General features: G+C 45.9%; 1 protein-coding gene across 1 annotated transcript in view; it reads right to left on the bottom strand.

Annotated features, from left to right (window-relative positions):
* Window positions 1–1,500: 1,500 nt before the first annotated feature.
* Window positions 1,501–22,857, bottom strand: part of LOC146178338 (uncharacterized) — a 34,973-nt gene continuing 13,616 nt past the window's right edge. Inside the window, exons 6-11 of the mRNA XM_084579677.1 lie at window positions 17,744–17,896; window positions 16,246–16,525; window positions 12,306–12,466; window positions 8,896–9,242; window positions 6,072–6,417; window positions 1,501–2,314 (exon numbers count right to left, since the gene is read on the bottom strand). Coding sequence (XP_084435803.1) covers window positions 1,991–2,314; window positions 6,072–6,417; window positions 8,896–9,242; window positions 12,306–12,466; window positions 16,246–16,525; window positions 17,744–17,896 — 1,611 coding nt within the window. The 3' untranslated portion in view covers window positions 1,501–1,990. The remainder of the gene's footprint in view (window positions 2,315–6,071; window positions 6,418–8,895; window positions 9,243–12,305; window positions 12,467–16,245; window positions 16,526–17,743; window positions 17,897–22,857) is intronic.

Below are 22,857 nucleotides of genomic sequence, written 5' to 3'. Positions count from 1 at the left end.
ATGCTTTTGACCTCTATCGTGACCTGTATCAAGAAGCCCTTTAGGATCTGGCGCCGGTTGCTGTTTGGTCTCTGAGGTGATAACGTCACAGTTCTGCTTGACCTATGTTATTTGGCGCCAATCCGAACGCTTTTCACCTCTATAAGAGGCCCTTTAGGATCTGGCGCCGGTTGCTGTTTGGTCTCTGGGGTGATAACGTCACAGTTCTGCTTGACCTATGTCATTTGGCGCCAATCCGAATGCTTTTGACCTCTATCGTGACCTGTATCAAGAAGCCCTTTAGAATCTGGCGCCGGTTGCTGTTTGGTCTCTGAGGTGACAACGTCACAGTTCTGCTTGACCTATGTTATTTGGCGCCAATCCGAACGCTTTTCACCTCTATAAGAGGCCCTTTAGGATCTGGCGCCAGTTGCTGTTTGGTCTCTGGGGTGATAACGTCACAGTTCTGCTTGACCTATGTTATTTGGCGCCAATCCGAACGCTTTTCACCTCTATAAGAGGCCCTTTAGGATCTGGCGCCGGTTGCTGTTTGGTCTCTGAGGTGATAACGTCACAGTTCTGCTTGACCTATGTTATTTGGCGCCAATCCGAACGCTTTTCACCTCTATAAGAGGCCCTTTAGGATCTGGCGCCGGTTGCTGTTTGGTCTCTGGGGTGATAACGTCACAGTTCTGCTTGACCTATGTCATTTGGCGCCAATCCGAACGCTTTTCACCTCTATCGTGACCTGTATCAAGAGGCCCTTTAGGATCTGGCGCCAGTTGCTGTTTGGTCTCTGGGGTGATAACGTCACAGTTCTGCTTGACCTATGCCATTTGGCGCCAATCCGAACGCTTTTCACCTCTATCGTGACCTGTATCAAGAGGCCCTTTAGGACCTGGCGCCGGTTGCTGTTTGGTCTCCGAGGTGATAACGTCACAGTTCTGCTTGACCTATGCTATTTGGCGCCAATCCGAACGCTTTTCATCTCTATCGTGACCTGTATCAAGAGGCCCTTTAGAATCTGGCGCCGGTTGCTGTTTGGTCTCTGGGGTGATAACGTCACAGTTCTGCTTGACCTATGAGAGGTTTTCTAGACCCCGGTTACTTCGGCAACACAGGGTTACTATGCTAGTGGGGCACATGATGCTTTTGCTTTAAAGCTTTAAAAGAGTGGCTGTTCCTTGGTCGGCTGAGGTGACTGAACTCGAGTGAAATTCGGCTTATTAATTGGTAGCCAGGAAAGCAGGCAGTGCTCCATTTATTTTTCCAAAGTAACCCTATATACATCAGGCACATCATGTAATCGATTTTAATGACCATTTGATACAGCATAAATTCGATAATTCTGATTTTCTAGCCAATTATACTAGGGATTAAAAACACATTTGTGCTGTTTAAAGAAATACGTAGTGTAAACGAATACAGCAGCTGCAAACTAGACATGAATGTCATTGGTCAGTACAGTATGATCAAGTGAAGTGAATAAGAACAATTAAAAACTTGCTCTGCGACAAACCAGACTGTGCATGTTATTGGTTAATGCAGTTGGCGATCAAGTGAAGTGAACAAGAACAGAAATGAAAGATGTGCTCTGCTAAAAACAAGACTATGAACGTTTTTGTCCAAAACAGTTGATGAAGTCAAGTCAGAACAAAAATGAAAGAATTCCTCTGCTACAATCTAGGTTATGAATGTCCTTGGTCAATAATGTTTGTTATTAATTGAGAAAGCACGGCACTGGGAAGGCTTGTCTAGGAGCACTGTTTAAAGCATAATAAAGAAAAACAGTCACTGGTTCTTGAATCTACCGAATCAGCTTTCTTAACACAATGAAGAGATTGTGCGGGCCTCATGGATTGACTTTCTCTCTACTACACAGTAGTAATACGAAAAGCTTGAGGCTCTTCACTGTAGCAAACAGTCTTTCTTGCTAAGGTAGGTATGCATTCAGCAGTGGAGCAATAAGACACGTATATACTGGGTGGTTTCATTGAAAAGCGGTCATTCCTTAGATGTCGATGACATCAGTCAGGCTGAGGTAAGAACAGATGTGAGCAAGCACGTCCCTGCCTAGCTTGTCAAATCTGGGCTTTCGCTTGCGATGCGGGCGGCACACTATCTTGGCCTTGACGACGCCAGCGAAGATGAAGTAACTGAAGGCCAGCTTTCTGCGCGCTTCATCGATCTGCTGTTTGGCACGAGCCTCAAGTGCGTCGCTTTTCGGGTACAGTGCATACAGAAAACTCCGAGAGTACTGCACAGTCTCAAATGCCAAAGCATCCTTCTTGTCGTTGGAGCCCTTGACGAAGCGAACCGCTTGGTTGACGAGCACCTGTGTTGTAGAGACAGGAGAGCCATGTTGCAAGAAACGAGAGAAAACAAAGAGGGGCGTCTGCCGCTTATTTAACAAATTCAGGGCACGCACACGAGCACTCATAAACAAGCATGTACCTGTAATTAGCAAAGAACTAGGAACTCGCGTTTCGCTTCGTTCTTATCAAAAGTGAAGGAGAAAATGCTTGACAAACGCATGCAGTGACCCAATGCAGTAGGCTGCCGAATATGTCTCCAGTTGCGGAGTTTCGATAAACTGACTAATCTTGTGGTTCAGTTATCAGTGGCAAGCCTTTCTTGCAAGATGTCTTGTAGCTAGTAGCGATGCCACATGTGGTCAAATGAAACAACGACACAACACTAGAAAGCTATTACTAACAATCACCAATAGTAACTGCTTTGTGAAACAGATCGGGGCTATGGGAATACTACAACTATGCTTCAGAGAATTTCAAATTTCAAGTTGCAGCAACATGCAGATGTAGCATCAATGACCCCGGCTGTAACGAATAAAGAGTTCTGTGGCATGACATTTTATTTCAGAATATTAGCGCGGAAAACGTGGCGCTTCTGCAAACGTTCTCCTCCCAGGATTTTGAACATGTACAAAGAAAGGGGATGTATGTATTGAGGCAATGGGTAACTAAATTATTCTACGCTCTGCTAATTCTGCAAACTGTGTGACTTCGGTGCACACGGCTGTAGTTTTCACCTTTCCTTTGAATTTTTACTATTTCTTTCATTTTATTTCTATCTACACGTGGCAGTCACTATGGCTCACTTAGAACCAGTTTTGACAGCTTCTACACTTCCCCATGCATTCTTCTTTGAGAATGTGCTGCACAAAACCGAGTGTAAATTCCGGAGTTATGTTCGAAAAGTTTCTAATCATTTGATATCTAATTTCATCCGCCCGTGGCCTCATTTTGAAAATGGCTCCGCAACAGTAGTAATACCCAGCTGTAGCCTTCGGTAAGTATTGCAGGGCTGCGTTAGGTGTATGCTGGGTGACATATTCACACATATTTTTTCTTTTTTTTTTTGGCTTCAAGAAAATTAATAGCGTCGTACGATAGGCCAGAGATTACTTTAAATTTGTCTCAGTCAGCGCAGGATGACAGACACCTTTCTCAATATGGCGGCCTGTCAAATTTCTGCCTTCTGTACTTTCTGGGAAGTGATCATCAACTATGATTGGGTTCGTGGGGCTAAACCTCTCAAAGCTGCTCAAGCTATAAGAAACCGTAGCGGAGGACTCCGGAAATTTCGACCACCTGGGATTCTTTAACGTGCACTGACATTACACAGCACAGGGGCGCCTGGCTTTTCGCCTCCACCGAAAAGCGGTCGCAGAGGCCGGGATTCGATACCACATCCTTGGGAACAGTACTCGAGCGCCCTAACTACTGCGCCACCTCGACGGGGATCGTTTACTATGAATTAGTATGACTTTCCGAGTAAAGTATGACACGGATAATTGAGCGCATTATTGAATAAGTTGAATATGTGTTCCGTGTGGAACTATATTAAATGGATCCGTGTTTGTTATTGAACAAACCACCACCCCACAGTTTGTTTTCAGGCGGAGAAAGGAGGTGCCATAACTATGTTAAGTGTTCTTCAGCGGTCAAGCCAGCCACTTGCGATCAAGCCCATCTAGACGACGTAGCATTACATAGTCTGCGTGCAACCTCTATATAACCACTGTGGAGTAACCAAGGTGATTCATATCACATAAGGTTAATCCCCGCAGACGATTAAAAATCAGTTGTTTAGCTCTGGTTAACCCTGTTGAATTTTGAAAGCAACGGCGGAAGCTTTCTTTTGCCTGCCACATTATTTCCCTATCATGCCCTATCAGAGTAAGGGGCTACATTATTGGGGACACTTAAGCTCATCCTTAAAGGGTTTGAGTCGAGAGGGTATACGTCTACCAGCCCCCATAAAGTCATGCTTCAACCAAGCCGTATGGACGTGCCTACGTGTCGTAGGGGTAACGATAATGCAACCGGTTGGGGCAGGCTGATTCTGATATCACCATTCCATATGAAAGTAGCGACCCCAGTTGGCAGCTCCAGCCCGTGGCATAGGGGTAACGTGAATTCAAATGTCATGGCAGGCTTTAATTGCGAAGGCAAGCCTACGGCAGCCAAAGCGAGACTTCGGATGGCCGCAGCTACACCGTGAAGAGGCGTAGCTGTGGTCTCCTCATAAAAAAAAAATCTGCCTACCATGGCATTTTAATTCACGTTATACCCCTATGCCACGGGCAGGAGCTGCCAACTCGGGTCGCTCCTTTCATATGGAAGGGGATATCACAATCAGCACGTTGGCTCTACCTGCGAAAAGAGGCGTACTTTTACCCTTGTTCAGTGCTCCTTCATACTTCATATGCGGGCTGGTAGATTACGCTCTCTCGTCATATCCTTAAAGGATGGGCTTAAGTGTCCCCAATAATGTAGCACCTTACACTGATAGGGCTTGATAGGGAAATAAGGTAGCTGGCAAAACAAGCTTCCGCCGTTGCTTTCGCAATTCAACTAGGGTTAACCAGAGCTAAACCACAATTTTTTTCCGAACACGGCGATGTCACGTACGGCGAAGAGTGAGTGTTCAGGGCTCGTACTAGCGCACTCCTCGCCGAAAACTTCTTTAAAAGACGCCTCTGTGGGCCTAGATTTTCAGGTAAATGTGGCCTTTAACGCCACTGCGTATAATTTGCAACATAGGCATCATAGTGGAAAACATTGCACGGACTCTCAAGTTCCACCTTTAACGGTATGACGCGACAGTGTTAATGGCTCCTGTTTTCCGGCTCCTTTTGCAGGTGGCATTTGGGTACTCGTTAAATTACGGGTCTTTTAACACTCTACAACTATCAACCTACGCAGGCTTATTAGTGAACAGATTTACAAAGCTCCTCCTAAACCAAGTGGTGCGAACGCCTGGGTGGCCGGGTGGAAGCTTGCCCAACTGGTGATTCAGGAGTCCTGGAATGCGAAATCCCGTTTTGATCCATCCCAGAAACGAAGTCCAAGTTTGCAGCGGCTGCCAGCTCGGCCATGTCATGCGCTCTCGAAATATCACGTAAGCCGCAAACCAGACTGCGCATGGTCATGTCACCGGCTAACTAATAGATGCCTGACTCATGTCCACAATTTCTCACTTAACGCCGACACCGGAGCTTGAAGAACGAACCATTTAACGCCATCGCTTTAAAGCTTTGATGCCCGCTGTGTCGATTGTTTTGCCATTGTGGCATTTTGCATTAATCACGCCGTTAAAAGCATTTTACGCCTCTATGCCCTGTTGCCAGACTTCCCGTTTCTTACTTGGCCTTGAATTAACTCTGGAAAAGAAATAATAATAATTGGTTCATAGGAAGAGAAAGGCGCAGTATCTATCACAATTGTTTCTGTGGACACCTGAACCACGTCGTAAGGGAAGGGAGCAAGGTGGGAGTGAAAAAGGAAAGAGATAAAGAGGAGTCGTAGTGGAGGGCTGAGTAGTGAAATGACCGACTTTCTTATTCCTCTGTCGAGGCCTTACCTGAGCACTGCGTGCTTAGCTGAGGCAGAATTTCTGAGCATTCAAGAAGAATTAAGTAATATTAATTGCATTACTATTATAAATAACTGCGAAGTGAGAGAATCAATAAAAAACCGGATGAGCGAAAGTTTTCAGCCTCTTCCTTCACCTCTGTCATGAAAGGAGATATTGCGACAGCGCTCGGGGTGAGCAAGGTCCCTACTCACCCTGTTTCGCCTCAGGACGTTCATGATCGTGAAATCTGTGGCGCGGTTGGTGCCTTGCAGACTCACTTCTAGGTTGGTCAGAAACAGGTTGCGAGGCACGGACTCTTTCAGCTCTCTGCAGACGATCCGAAGCTGCTGGAGTCCTCCATTTCCTTCCTCCATCAGAGATACGAAAATGCTATTTAGTGCGCGGTTCTCCTCCACCAGTCGTGCCAGAGCCTTTGCCGACCTCTTCTTGAAGGTCGTATTGCCTATCTGAAGGATACCGATCCCACGATTGTTTTCCAGTGACCGTAGCACGGTGGAAAGGCTGCCTTCAGGCCAGTCGGGCAGCAGGTGCAACTCTCTGCGCGTAGAAAAATTAATTTGTGACAGGCTCACAGTAATCCAGAACAAGCACCTACCGGCCGGAGCGCCATTATGACAATTGAGACAGCAAAAGCTGAGGAAAAGAAGTGGTGGATAACGGATACCCATACTTACGACGACTGCACAAAAGTCACGAGGTGCATTTTTTCTTTACGGCGTATGTCGGGATTACTTCCTATGCGCTGAATATAATGCACACATTCTGTCATATGGCTGAAGACTAGTTGTTTGCTTGTGGAGTCCAGGAGACTCAGGCTATGAGAGACGCCATAGTGGGGGGCTCCGGAAATCTCGACCACCTTGGGTTCTTTAACGGGCACTGACATCGCACAACACATGGGCGCCTTGGTTTTAGCCTCTATCGAAAAGCGGTTGTCGCGGCCGGGATTCGATTCCCCATCCTTGGGCAGAGCATTCCAGCGTCCTAGCTACTGCACCACAGAGGTGGGGTATGGCTGAACCATTGTTCTCTAAACACATTACCCACTTGTTACACGCTGTTCTTCTTGGTGCTCAACGTGAGAAATTTTAGCTCAGCGAGCAGTTAAGAAGTTAAGCGCAAGATTCCTCTCGTGCTAAATGATTTCAATGCATGTTAAAGATCTCCTGGTGGATTATATAGTTATTCTTCCAGTCAGATGTGCCCATGGACCGAGTAGCTTTGGAAGGTTAAATGGACAATACCAGCAGAATACTTGCTGTCTTAATGCATTTCGACTATCTTGACCCTGCGTATTTTTTCATTGATAGTCGATTTTAATAATAATGATTGCTTAGAAGGAAGGGCAATGCACAGTATTTGTCACACTTGTTTCTGCGGACACCTGAACCGCGCCGTAAATGGAGAGAGGAAGGTGGTAAAGAACGTGGAAAGAGAAAGAGGAGCCGCAGTGGAAGGCTAGGAGAAATTTCGACCACCTGGGGATCTTTAACGTGCACTGACATCGCACAGCACATTCGATTTTAGAAGCATATTTTGAAAAGTTTCTTTCCTAATGATAGCCACGAAGACAGGATATTGTGCACGTGGTACCCGTTTCTCGTACTTAAACAGCCAGATAGGTGTGCAATGCTCACAAAGCGTACGAACAATTTTGCAGCGCACAACGCTCCCTTATCGGCACTGATATCGGAGGGCATAGGGACTTGTTTTGAGTTTTCCTGGTTTGATTTCTTTAGCATCAGCCACTGAACGAGTATGAAGTAAGTCGGCGTAGAGGGCTCCAGATCATTTCATTCACCCCATATACTGTTTAATAGGGCTGGCAGGCATCATAACTATTGCTAATAAAAACAGCGCGAACAGCGCGAACAGGAAGACACAAGACAAGATAAAAGGAAGCTGCAGGACAAGCGCTGACTCACAACTCAGCGGCCAAGGCAAAAAACAAATATGACAAAAACGCGGCTTTCGCGTGAAGCATCCCTGGGTTCATCTATTTTGTGGAGACCAGCAGTTAGGCACCGCAACCACAGCGCCAGAAGACACTCCCCTCCCGGAGATGTATGTGAGTAACCGCCTATCCCTACTAGTTGTGCACATGGAGAAGAGATTGGAGGCGCTCTTTGCGAACAGGTGCGTGCGTTTATATATAGTTCCATAAGTGCTCGTGTTGTGCCGTGCCGGTTTGTTCGAAAGGTTATAATTAGACCGATGCGTTAAATATTAACTTTTCGAATGGCTTTATGGTCAAATAAAAAATATAGAGGGGAAACCTCATTATGCTCAATAAGTCAGCACTTTACTGGTGCTGACTTACCATTGGCAGATGAGGTCACCAAAAATGAGACCGCCATACCCCTAACTGAATGGGACCAAATTGAATGATGGACACCTTACCAATGCTAGCACATAAACGTCACTATTTCGTGTTGCCGTGACAGCCACTAGAAATAAATGACGCCTAAAATTTCATTTCTCCAGTTAGTGGCCTAATTGCATGGTATGAAAAAGGCGAAACCGCAGACACACTGATGCGACGAGATAGGAGAATGTTTTGCCTTACCCCCTCCTCATCTCGTTCGCAGCAGTGGCTCTAGTGGTTACGGCTTTCGACTGCAGAACGCAAAGACGGCGAATAAAATTTCAACCGCGGTCGCTACTTTTCTATGGAGGCAAACACTAAAGCGACCGTCAATTTGGTGACGTCTTTGCAAGGTCAAAGAAACCCAAATTTCTGGAGCCCGCTACTACGGCGTCGCTCATAGCTGGAGTCGCTTTCGGACGTTAAACACTATAAGCCAAATCAAACGAAATAATCTTTTGGCCAAAAAGTTCAAGAACTTCGTTGCACAAATTGGCCACCACAATGGAGTTACAATCCTCTGCTACAGTTCACATAAATGCACGACTGCTATTTCTGCAGGTCCAACTATCCATGTGTTTCCTCGTATTCAACACAAAACAAAACAGATTGAGGAGAGCATTTAGAACACTGAAGCCCACTGTGCCTACCTCAGTGACTTGGTCTTGCTGAAAGCATCGGCCAAGCGTTGAAATACAGAGTCTTCCAATTGACTGGAGCACTTAATAGAGGCTGATATCACGTTGCTTCCGGAGGCGAGCGGTGCTAGAATGATATCCAAGTCCTCTGGAGTGCACACGTCGAGTTCCAGGAATAATGCAGACTCATTGCACAACCGTCCACCTCGGGAGATGATTGATGGGTGCGGCTTGTACCAGTTGATGTGAAGGCGCGAAGACACGTTGATCTCTTCAATAACGTTGAACATTGTGAATAACTCGACCGCTGGATGGTTGTCGTGGATGTCGAAAATCAACTTGTGCACCGTAGAATTCACCTGTTCATGTAAAAGGCTCATTACTGGAATGCACAAACGAAATTTTGGGAGCGTTTAAGTAAACAGAGCTTTGAGAATGCGAGAGAATTAAAATATTCTGATCAACCAACTCTTATTCTACCGGCGACTGCACAGGCACAGCGCCTGTGCAGTCGGCGGTAAAACGTTATTCTTCCGGGGCCATCCTCTACGTTTGTGTCCTTCTAGTGCAATACACACACGCGGTGTTGGTTCTGGCAGCATTCTAACCTGATACGTGGAGTTATCTAGACACGTCTGAGCAAAGGGGGGCCAACCTATCAACTGTCAATCGTCACCTGCCTGCGGCACACCTTTCGAAAGCCAGTACCGGACTAGTGCTGACTTCTTACTGATAGATAACATCACCAATATGGGATGAGATCACACCCCTCCCAGTGAAATGGAACCAAGTTTGAGGTGCTAGACAGCTGCTGTCTTTTCATGAATTGATGACACCGATATTTCGTGTTCACATCAGCCATCTCAGCAATTAGAATTAAAAGCACTGCGTTTTCTTCCTGAAAGCGGCGTCCAATTCTACTGAATCAAGAGAACGAGAACGCGCGGAAGCTTAAAAGCAGCGATATTAGAAACATACTTCACGACTCTTCGCACTAAAATCATGTAGCATATTTCAAAGTATACCTGAAAGGAATATTTCATGTCAATCAGAACAAACATACTCTTGATTGTTCCTTTATAGCGAGGCGCGACTTATAACAGGCTTAATCAGCCTTGGGGAGAGGACATCGGTGTTCAATCACTGCCATTCGTAACGTGCGCATATAACAAAGCTAATTAAAGGCATCTCCGCGATAACGCGCGGCGTCGAAAGAAACATAGACGGTGGAGTAAATATGTTTCTATCGCCACCGCCGAGTTAGTTCTTTTGCGGGCGCAAGTCAGCCCAATAAAGAGTAATTTCAGTACTATCACGTCTGTGTTCTCATTTGGGGTCTGAGCGTCCTTGTCACCACTATGTGACAATATTCTGCAGGCCTCGACATGGCATTAGGTGCCGGAATATTTGTTCTCATGTTTGTTTAACCTACGCGTGGGTAACGGTTGATGTGGTATTTTGGTGGCACATGAGCCGAATCGATAAGTTTTGCTTTCCGAGTGAATTGGAGCCTTTTGTTGTGTCCAGCAGTGTGCCCACCTTTGAAGCGAAAGCATCACTACACTAGATAAAGCAGTCGACGTGGAAGCCTAAGTTTGACCTTCAAGCCACCTGAACAGATACTGTGCCTTCCCTTTTTTTTTTATAAACTAACGCTCTAAGTTAAGCGCACGAATTCAACACCTTCATATATGTCCGCTCGCAAAGACCAGAAGACCAGCGGAATGTATAGCAGATTTAAGACAATGGACCGAGCGTCTGTTGCAAGACGCCACAAACACTTCGAAAACTGTGACACAAGAGGAAAGCGGTTCCAGCCCGGACGCTAAGCTGGTATACATGAAAGGAGTATTCATGCTCGATGGTGTAAACATAAGCACAACCGACGTTTAAAAATTCGGCTAACCGGACTTGAAAAAGAAATAGAGGATTACTCGTGGAAACAGCTTAGAGCGGCTGTCACTTGCGGCTGTCTTAATGGACAACCGGGCAACAAGAACACATGGTTTCTACTTGGGCCACCTTGACTTGGGAATTTACTCTAACCTACGAGAACTAAGGCCGAATCTCACAAGTACCTACATAGGATCTCGCACTCTCATGAACACATTAAAAGATCAGTACGTTAACACACCTCCCAGGATATACCCTCGCCAGATGGGTACTCATTTGATAATCATCACGTGGATAGCGTCTTTACCGTAGCAGAGATCAGAGCTGCTGTTAACCAAATTAACACCACCTCGGCATCGGGGAAGATCGCATCACCAATAAGATGCGGCGCAACTTAGAGGACCGGTCAATAGAGGCTCCTACGGACCTTTTCAACAGTTATTGGACAGAGGGCAGCGTTCCTGACGTATGGATGCATGCTAGAATTAGTTTCATACCTAAACCGGGCAAAAGACTCGAGATGTGGAACCTCCGCCCGATCTCTCTAACGTCATGTCTGGGGAAGGTTATGGAACACGTTGTCTTAAGCAGGCTCCTCATGCACACCGACGCGGAAGGCACTTTTCCCCCGTCCATGATTGGGTTTCAAGCAGGTCTTTCGACTCAGGACATCATGTGGCAAATACAAGATGGCATTCTAGCTCTAAACCACACAAGAGCCACGTACTTCGTTTCGCCTCCATCGAAACGCAGCCGCCGTAGTCGGGGTTCGAAATTAAGTGGCGTCCGTGTGCTCTGCGATGTCAGCGCACGTTAAAGATCTTTGGTTGGTTTGTTGGTTGGTTCACAGGAAGGGAAAGGCGCAGTATCTGTCACACTTGCACTGTGGACACCTGAACCGCGCCGTAAGGGAAGGGGGCGAAGGTGGGAGTGAAAGTGGAAAGAGAGAAAGGGGAGCCGTAGTGGAGGGCTACGGAGTAATTTCGACCACCTGGGGATCTTTAACGTGCGCTGACAACGCACAGCACACGGACGCCACTTCGTTTCGCCTCCATCGAAACGCAGCCGCCGAGGTCGGGTTCGAACCCGGGAACTCCAGCACAGTAGTCGGGCGTCTTACCACTGCGCCACCCCGGCGGGGCGTTAGATCTCCAGGTGGTCGAAATTACTCCGCAGCCCTCCACTATACGGCACCGTAAAGGAAGGGAGGAAGGTGGGAGTGAAAGTGGAAAGAGAGAAAGTGGAGCCGTATAGTGGAGGGCTGCGGAGTAATTTCGACCACCTGTTAGATCTCCAGGTGGTCGAAATTACTCCTTCAGCCCTCCACTATACGGCTCCCCTCTTTCTACTTTCACTCCCACCTTCCTCCCTTCCTTTACGGTGCGGTTCAGGTGTCCACAGAGCAAGTGTGGCAGATACTCTTCCTATGAACCAATTATTAATTTTACCATCTGCATGACCAGCCTTTCCACATATTGAGATACAAACTAAGATTTAAGAGCAATCTTACAAGTAACAATTTTTCTCACCTCTAGCGCTTGGACCAGCGCGCAGATAGAGGAAGCAGGTAGTCCATTGTGCTGCAAGTTGAGCACACGCAGACGTGAGTCGACCCGAAGTTGGCTGGCAGCACTTACAGCGAACACCTCGCCCAAGAGACACATGTTAATCCGCAGCTGCAAAAGGACGCCTGGGTGGGGGGAGAGACGCGCGCGCTCATAACTGGTCATGTGGGATCATACGCATGGTGGCCACGCTGTGCTCAATAAAAGTACGTTAAATACAAATTTAAGGGACACCATATTATAATAGGTCTTGAGAATGCGAGAGGATTAAAGCGTGAAGTCCGCTCGGCCAGCTTATTCTCGTCAACTATTATTGCTGGCAGCACATGCTGAGTCAGTGGAGATGCCGATACCCTGTCATAAGGGACATACCTCCGTGCTCGACCTTTCTACTGGTAGTTTTCACTACGGTGGACACCACGGTATTTCTCCTGGTTCTCTAACATTCCAACCTTTCCGTTCTCATTACATTTGAATTCTAATCTTAACATTCTAACATTTACATCAAGCGGCCCAGACACCCCTGCATACGACCCATCGGCCTATTACTGCATGCGACTGCGCCTTGTCAGCGGATCAGCGAACCCTCTGACACTACCATGGAATGCCAATGGGCATTTTGAAAGTGAATTGGAAAGAGTTCGAGAAAAAAGCTAATAAATAACTTGCCGAACAGTCAATCCTTGATGGCATTACCACGCAAGGGAGTATATCACGAATAGTAGATCATGACCGACGATCATGGCGGACAAAGCAGTCAAAGCAGGAGGGTGGGTTTAAAATAAGAAGGCAATAACTAGTACTGCTTGCGAACCTCGGTAAAGAACAACTGTTTATGGTATCAGGAAAGCATTTACTAAGTGCTGTTAGTGACAGCGTATCCTAACGAGAAAAGGGAAATAACTATGTGAAAAAAATGACGTAAACTGCAATTGGTAGCTAGTTTTATGAGATCAATAGCAACTTATCCTGATCACTTAATAGTTAGTATAGCTGTAAGTTACCTGCGCTAAGACAGAGGACAGAAATGGGGAGGACGAGGAGGAAACAACTTTAACGAAATGCAGTATTAAGCGTCGAGAATGTCTGAGGCCAGTATCACCAAGGCCAACTGCTCTTTCAGCTAGTCAGAAGCTAACCAAGTCCGCCACGTTATGGGAGAAGTGTATGGAGTTTAAAGTGGCTTAATGGCAACAAGGCAAGAAAACATGAAGTGTTCTAAGTTATCATAGGGTTCAGGGCAACTCAGGCATGCGGGAGAATGTCTAACGCGGTAGGGAAAGGACCGAGCAGGAGTAAGGAGTGTATTTAGGTGTACATCTAAATACACTAGCCGTACATCTTTGGGCCACAGGCGGTAGAGCCAAGGATGTTTAAAGAGGACCGTGGTCAAGGTTATCAGATGTCTTACGCACAACAAGGGTCACTTTTGCTTAGATCGTGGAAGAGGGCGGAGGATGAATTCGTTTGTGAGGAGGAAAGGAGGTCCTGAATAGACACCTTTTCGGAAGCCAATTTGTTGAGGAGGAAAGAAATCTGTAGATTCAAGATTCAAGGGGCAGAAACGTGTGGAGTATACATGACAGTTCCAGACAAATTCAGGACAGTGAACCGAACTATGGGGAGACAAAAATAAGGGCAAATTTTAAGGCAGGAAGACTGCAGAGTGCTTCAGGAAACAAACGCCAGATAATGTCATCCTAGCCTAAATGAAGAGGAAATGGGCGTGAACAAACAGACAAACTAGGCGGAGATACGATAACGGGTCATTCTTCGTGGTAGCGGTATAGATGACTAGGAAGAGAAAGCGTATCAGGCTTCCTGTGAGTCAGTTTGACGGACGGGATTGGAAAGTTTGCAGGGATAAGTTGACCGCAGTTGGTATGTACATAACAGATTGAATATGTTATGCATGGCCTGTGGTGTTTCTGACTGCGTGCAGCGGCTGCTGATATATCGTTTCAGTCGCCTTGGCCCACCAGAAGTTGCCTAGCTGCGGCAAGATACCTGAAAATCACGCAGAGAATGCAAAAAATGACAAATAAATTACAGGGCACTTATGCTCCATCTTCGTGGGTATGACACGAACGCGTTAGTGCTTTTCCGTCTGCGGCTTCCATTGCGTACTCTATATATTAGCAGGATATTTTGCTACATTGTGTCTATATTGTCTCACAAGCACTCATTAGCATGCAGTAGTAAGGTACTACACAATGTGAAAGAACCAGCCGACAGATATATATTGCCCAGCTTGCACTAAACCGTGCGAATCTGTCTGCGTGGCTTGAAGGTAGCATGTCTGACTGATGATCGAAGGTTCCGATCTCTTCTAAACCTCCAATCTCGAATATGCCGCCCTGTGGTTAGAAGCTGCCCGGTCATATCGCTTGGTCCCATAACGTCGCGCAATCCACCAATCAAACAACGCCCGGTCGTGCCAGCTATCAGCTATAACTTTCGAGTGAATTAGCACACTAAAAATGCACTTCATACGCGGACAGCACATAATTCTAGACTCATCAAGTCTGGAACGTAACGACCCTGCTCAAGTAAGGGTCTGACAGCGCATACATATTAAAATAACTATTCCTTTCTATCAATACCGGCTAGGCAATTCAGTAGAAAAATCTGGACAGCTCTGCAGTGTGGTGGGAGGCTATGATTGGTTAAGTAACACGTGCAAGCATTACCAGAATTTGGCCAAATGGCTTCCATGGAATCGGTGCAAATACGGCGCCTGGAAGCAGAACGTTATTCAAGGCACAAACGGGGACCGCATATCTGCTTTCGATTAATTTATGCGCCATAAAATACACTGATAGCACCATCTTATCTTTTCATAAGCCCCTATAAAATTTCAAGCTACCACCAGGCTCTACAGCTTCCAAAGGAAGGTAAAGATAGCCGTTCGCTGTTTCAGGTTATACTGAGCTAGAGTACAATGAAATGCTTCCTGCCCGTCGATTGCAAGTTTTACGCAGTGACGAATATGTAATTTTAATTATTGGCAAGGTTTCATAACACAGGCTTAATCGAACGCGGAAATGACGCCTCCCCTCCCCAGCTGTGCAAGAGGCTCTCAAGCGCTTTCTCGTGAGAGCCAAAGGTGTTATTGTAGCATAGAGCTACTTACGCATAAAGTTTATTGGTTTTAATGTCCCAAAGCAGCTCCGGCTATGAGACGCCGTAGTGAAGGACTCCGGTAATTTCGACCACCTCGGCTTCTTTAACGTCCACTAATATCGCACAGCACACGGGTGCCTTGCATTGCACCTGGACCGAAAAGCGGCATCCCTGCGCACAGTGGTCGAGTGCCCTAACCACTGCGCCACCACGGCTGGGCTTAAGCAAAAAGGGGCTATGCATGAAGAGTACTCACCTATGGCGCTGAAAAGTGGAGGCTAACCAAGAGAGTTCTACTTAAGTTGAGGACAACCCAGAGGGCTATGGAACGAAAAATGGTAGGGGTAACATTAAGAGATAGAAAGCGTGCAGAGTGGGTCAGAGAAATAACTCAAGTTACCGACATTCTAGTGGAAATTAAGAAGAAGGAGGGCAGGACATGTAGTGCGAAGAGAGGATAACCGATGGTCGCTTAGGGTAACAAATTGGATTCCAAGGGAAGGAAAGCGTAGCAGGGGGCGGCAGAAAGTTAGGTGGGCGGATGAGATTAAGAAGTTCGCAGGGGTCAAGTGGATGCAGCTAGCACAGAACCGGGTTAAGTGGAGAAATATCGGAGAGGCCTTCGCCCTGCAGTGGGTACAGTCAGGCTGATGATGATGATGATGATGATGAGTCTGTAAAGATGATACTAGTGTACCTGTGCCCTCGCTCTTTGGTCTATTGTTCTTTCTCCAGTGACAAGAACTCTTTTAAGACGTTAAAAGGGAAAGGCAGTGCTTGCCTCCGATTAGCGATGCGTAGGCCGCATGCAGACGTGGTTCGCTCCCGGTGCAGCCGAAGAACGCCAGGCTTTCCATACGGCTTGTCGGTGTCGCTGGTTGCTTCTCTGCACCCCTGGTCACGCTCGAGTATGAAGGCGGGCGGCGCGTGAGAGCTTCGGACATTTCCTCGATGTCCTCGGCGCGTATCTCAAACATGCGGACAGTGAGTGACTTGAGAGAGCGGCTCTGCACAGCAGCTCGAAGCACGGCGGGAGGGACTTGCTCATCCGTGCCGCTGATCTGGTACCGTAAAAATGAGTGCGCGAGGGTCAGTACGATGGTAAGCGAGCATGTTTGTGTTGTCCAAGAAAGAAAATACTAAAACACGGAGACTCGTGAATTTTTGTTCCTTTTAATAGCGACTGCGTGCAGCGAGTACTGATTTATTGTTTGAGTCGCCTTGTTGCATACTGCAACATGGGTTTCCGAGATACTCGAGGATTTTAAACACCTGACGAGGTTCATAACCCAACACTATCTGTACAGTGAGGATAAAACGGCAAACAGATGAAGCATGAATATATTGTTTTTTCTGCTCAGAACAATCCAAAAAGAATAAAAAATGATGAAACAACGTAGCAAACACTCAAAATAATGAATAAAAATTTTGAGTCCTATCTCGAAGCCCATACACACACACAAAGAAAAACCAACATGCACACGTAACCGAAAACAAGAAAGACAACTTAGTACAAGGCTTAAAACAGTTTGCATATCCACACTCATTCACCCATTCTAACAGATTTCTCTCCTCAAAAAAACAAATAACAATTTAGTCAAAGCACGCTTGAATGCATCAAGTGATGTGTACCGTTCAATTAAGGTAACAGGGTCCTTATTTTTGTTCAAAAGCATAAGCTCATCATAATTTCTCAGCTTTGGTACTCTGCATTGTTTTTAACCTGAATAAAGATTTTCATCTAGTATCAAATATGTTCGTGCAACATTTGCACGGTCTTTTCTCATTTCATTGTACAATTAAATTCAAAGCTTGCTTTCTTAAAGCTGGTCCACTCTCCGTACACAATTGCTTTATCTCAATGCGTGCGTGCTTTCACCAACATTTAAACCTTCTAGTCTCGAAATGAGTTCTTGTGTGTGATAAATATGTTTGCAATACTGGTAGCAGACTTGTAACAACAGAACATTATGTAGTAACATCAGAAATTTCTGTAGTTACAACAGAATAATGCTACAGAATTACAGACAACACAAATTTCTGTAGTTACAACAGAAAAATGCTACAGAATTACAGACAACAGAAATGTACTACAGAAAAACTACAGAACTACAGAAAAATCCGATGGGTACGACAGAACTACAGGATATTTTGTCGTATTTTTGACAAAGTTCTGTAGTTTTTTTCGACTGGGAACCTTTTTGAATACTGGCGGCTTTTAGAGCAAAGGAAAATATAAGAACCATGATGCTACGCCGTGAAACTACCATGACTCTTACCTGCAGGTCCTCAAGTGCGACGTGATTTTGCACGACAAGCGCAAGAGCTTGACCCTCCTGAGCCATCACGAAGTGCTCTTGCAGACACAGGCTCGTGACTGTCTTGTTTCGAGCTAAGTAGCCCAGGAACGCCGCAGCTGTTTTAGCTTCAGCCTGCGAAAGTGATAATTTCGGCAAGAAGCTCATGAGGCCTTCATATTTGCTTGCATTGGAGAGGGCAAGTCACAGACAGCTTCAGAGCCCAGCGTGTGGAGGGCTAACGTGCATCTGGTCTCGCCCGCAGCCATGCTTATTCAAATCGCTTGATTTGAACAAAACTGTTGCGAGATCTGCGATTTAGAATGCCAACTTTTGGCAGAGTATGAAAGAGCAAAGAAAAATGTTTGAGGATAGCCTAACTGAGTAAGCCAAGCCAACGGTTCGACAAGGAGACTTGTCTGGGAAGTGCGATCATCCCTGGCGGGATTTACATACGCTTTTGTTTCAGAAAAAGAAAAGCCAGGGAGCGAAGGAGGGGGAGAAAAAAGCATGGCAAGGAGTTCAACAATATTTCCATGGGTATGAATTTTTGAGGCTGGAACCGGTGATCTCGCGACCTGAAAAAGAAAAAAAAGAGTGGCAGCAGCAGAAAAAAATACATTGTGAGGCAGATGATGAGCCAGCACCTAAAGTAGGTTCGTTAGACACATGTTTCTTTAAAGGGGACAGGCATTCCAAAGGGACATAAGCAAATAACTGGAATCGTTACCAAGAGCTTACCGGAAGGAGAAGAGGACGAAAACAGTATAATAGCGAATTAGAGTAAACTATACCTGTCAAGCGTGACATAATCCTTAGAAAATGATTCAAGGTGAAACCAAAGTAAGATGTGATAAGGTGGAAACACGTTTGTATAGGCACCAAGTATTGAATATGGCCCGGGGCGGGGGGGGAGGGAGGGGGGGAACAGAGTTAGCGACCACTTTTTGTTTCGCCTCCCCTCCCCTTTCCGGCCATGTTCCTTGCCAAGAGATGTTTATATATTTTGCCCTCAGGATACAGAGGGAGAGAGAGAGAGATTTCCTCCGGATAAAATCACAGAGGGATGCGGCAATTCACAGCAATACAAAAGGTAAAAAAGGCAAGGGACCAAGTACTGTTCCATGAGGAACAGTTGAGGAATCAGCGTCATTACTGCTGACAAATTCAACACGCGAAGAATGAAATTCACGGACCCAACTATGAACTGCTCTGTCAATATTTATCACACTCCATTTATATAATAACGGTGAGTTATAAACTTTATCGAATGATTTTATCAAGCCGTATACGGTAAGATAAAAAGCGGTGTCCAAATAGAAGTGCAAGTCGTAAATGAAGGAAATTACTTAAATGTCACAAGGGAAAAACTTTCCAAAGCCATGCTCTGTTCGAACAAATTGTTGTCTTCCTGAAAATTAACACGATGTGTAAATACATGCACCATTTTCCATACCATTGAGCGTGACCACAAGGACCTTCTGGCAAGTTTGACAGGCCATATTCATACAGACAGCGGGCAGTTTGACAGGGCAGACAGGCACCACAATAAAAGGTCGAACGGAACGCGCACACTTCAATTTTCTTTTCCTTTTTCCTAGCTCTCAACACTTCTTTCTCTACGTAACACTGCCCCCGTCGCCCCACGGGCGAGTCATTAGTCAGGGCGACGATGGCAAGGTTTGTCTCGCGACATAAGCAACCTCAGTGCATACCGAACGTCGGACACTTTTGGTGAGGCGCGCAACCCGATAAGCTAGGTCACTAATTTTCACGTAGGAACCGGTACAGTAGGCGAGCGTTTTCTGGCTTAATCCACACTCCCCCGTTGGACGCCAGACAATTCGCTAGGGAGATAGGCGGCATGGCGATGATGGTCATCGTAGCGGGATTTCGAGCGCTGTTGTGTTGCGAGAGTTCTCAAGCGGGCTATCCTCTGGGCTTCTTCCACCCGACAGAGGATCTCGACAACCGTCTGTGACGAATGGAAGGATGCTGTCGAGGGTGTGTCGAGGAGAGCTGGCATAAAGAAGAAAAAACGGACTGTAAAGCGTTGTTTCCTGTTGAGCGGTATTGTATGCATATATTATAAATGGTTGAACAGAGTCCCAACTCTTGTGGTCGGCGGCGATGACATGTAAGCAAGTTGGCGAGTGTTCGGTTGGTTCGCTCGGTCAGTCCATTTGTTTGAGGATGATGAGTAGAGTGTCGAAAATGCATTGCGCACAAGCGAAGCAGTTCTTCCAGAACATCCTTGATGAAATTTGGGGTCTCGGTCGCTGATCAACAGTCGTGGTGGACCATAGCGAAGTATAACAAAGTGTAACAGGAAGAGGGAGACCTGGTGTGTTGTAGCCGACGGGAGAGCTGCCGTTTTACAATAACTCGTGTGATAATAAGTGCAGATAACAATCCGGCGGTTGCAGTAATGAGACTCGGGGAAACGGCCTCAATAGGTTTACCTCAGACCTGCTGAAAAAGCGATATTATCGGCTTCACAATGTAGGAGACCAGGAAGAGCACCACTGGGGCGATTGTGGCTCGCACACCGGACACAGTTAGCCACACACTTCGCAGGGGTTTGCCGCATCAGCGGCCAATAGAAACATTCTTGGTTGCGATGGAGCATCATAGCAGGTCCAGGTGTCCTGAAGTGGGATAGTCATGCATGGCGTGCACAACAGAGGATTGTAATCTGTCAGGTACCAGCAGAATGTAGCGGATGCCAGTGACAATACTCCTTGTACAAAAAGCCCGCCACATACACAAAAAGGGCGGAACGCTATGGATACAAGCGGGGCATACTACTGAGAATGTGCATTTCATGATGATATAAATATATATTCTTTAAAATTTTGTATAAGTTCGCCATTTATACCATAAATTCTGCTCGAAGATGTTAGTTTCAAATATATAATCGTTATGATGACTTGCAGGTTGGGGGGATCCATCGCGAAACGATTGCACAGTTGGAGATATAGACGCTCGATAACATTAGATGAACAAGGAAACGACGAAAGGATCACCTGCAACAGTAGCACAGAGGTGGCCAGGAGCAGGTTCGCCGGTGGGTGCATAACAACACTTTATTGGTGTTTACAGATTTTTTTTATGTTCAAGGAGAGTTTTGTATTAGTGTTCAGAATGTTGACGAGACTTACTTTAAAGGTGGATTTAGTAGAATTCGGTGCTAGGTAGTATGCTGCATAATCTGTATGCGTCCCAAATGGGCAGGATTTAATGAATACTAAACAGTTTGAAGACGTTTTTTGTTTCTTAATCGTTTTAAATATCTGTTATACAATGGAGCATGGCTTTTGGAGTACAAATTCTGAAGAAGGATAAGACCGTGAATCAGGTTTGACACCTTATTTCGATACAGTGACCAGTTTGTTGCTACGAGCACCGGAGATAACCTGGTAAGAAAATATCTAAAAAGGAGCCAGATTATTAAGGGTTACAAAATGTACATTTGGTAGCCCTTAATAATCTGGCTCCAGGAGTCAAAGAGCAGAAGTTGTAATGGCGAAGCGGCATGCAGAGGAAATTGAGAACCGATTTTATGGGAGGGACTAACCTCAGCTCATGGACAGTGGCAGCATGAAGAAAGATCAGTATTTTATTATGATGAACTTCACTATTCTTCGTATTATGGGCTACCGCACAATCCAGAGTATGTTTCTTCCCACAGTAGACCTCGGAATAAAGGCATCCTCAGTGTCGGGTTTATTTTGCGGGCGATCTCTTTGTGCTCATGATGAAGTGCTACGAGATTTAATCGAGCTTGACCCATTTTGAGACGTAAAATATGAAAGAGACACGAAACGATCTCTCAGATGTGCATGACGTGACTGGCAAAAAAAAACTGCTTATTTACCCAGTGTCAACGGGAAGGTGGTTCTACTCATTTAATCTATGTAGCATGATGGAATAACAAAAACAGTCTTTTGTGGCAGTGACTCGCGTGAATTTTGTGTTGGTGATCAAGAAGTGATGAACCACACGTTGACGCTGATATAAATTTTCTGACAGAACAAGTTTGTTTATTTTGCTTTGCTGTGCGCTTTCTTCTTTCTTTTTGCTCTAGTGTACATCGCGTTCCTGTCGTGAAGCATACAGCTGGAAAAACCGACATCGCTCTCAGCGACTCCCCGTCGCCAGTGAGAATCCCCCTGACCCCATCGGTTAGTCTCCCAGTCTCCGAGGGCTACTAAGCTCCCCCACCCCCCTCGAACATTTTCAGGGGGGGGGGGGGGGGGGAGGGGAGGCGGCGGAGGCTCGCGCTCTCCAGTCCCACCGCAGTAGGCGCCTATGCATGTTTATAAAAACACGTGCAGCTTTGGCAAAAACCTACCGAATGCGGTTTCCTAGAGTTTCACACAAAATAGCCACAAGTGACATTTATGAATTTATGAAATTTGTTTTAGCCAGGCTGTAATATTCAAAGGACAGAAATTTATACCATTGGAACCAACTGGAATAAATATCTAGAAAGGAACATTAGAATCCCTTAAATATATTCCCTCTGCGCCATAACTATAGTCGGGAAACAATCTCATACACCGTTAATTGTACAGTTCATTCACAGCAGCTGTATATTGTTTCCCCCTAATAGCATAAGCAACATGTGTTTTTCCAACAATGTTTGCTTCCTCTCACATCTTACTTGGGTTTTCTCTTGAATCCTTTTCTTCAGATAATGTCACGCTTACTCTGATTTGCTATTGTACTGTTTTCTTTTGTCATTCTCTCCTCATTCCGTAAAGCTCTTGATAACTATTCCCCTGTAGCTGTATAGCTTATCAAGTTTCTGTGGAATGCCTGTCTCTTTTCAGTGTAAAATAAGGGAACGAAAATGGCTACACGGTATGAAAGAACGCCGAACAAGGGTGGGGGGGAAGGGTCAGTTCGCAAGCTGAATCAACGTTGCGACAAGTGGTCTTGTCGACAGACGAAGACAAGTCCACTTGTCGAAACATTGGCTCGGCTTGCGAACTGACCCTCCCCCTCAACCCTTGTTCGACGCTATGTTCCCTTTCAAGAAGCGTGTCAATATCGAACTTGCTTTAGGTACTGACCCATCATCTACCTCGAAT

Source organism: Amblyomma maculatum, chromosome 9 (assembly GCF_055883805.1).
Source record: "Amblyomma maculatum isolate TAMU_Amacu chromosome 9, ASM5588380v1, whole genome shotgun sequence".
Classification (NCBI taxonomy): Eukaryota; Metazoa; Arthropoda; class Arachnida; order Ixodida; family Ixodidae; genus Amblyomma; species Amblyomma maculatum.
This window is presented reverse-complemented; position numbering and strand designations above follow the sequence as displayed.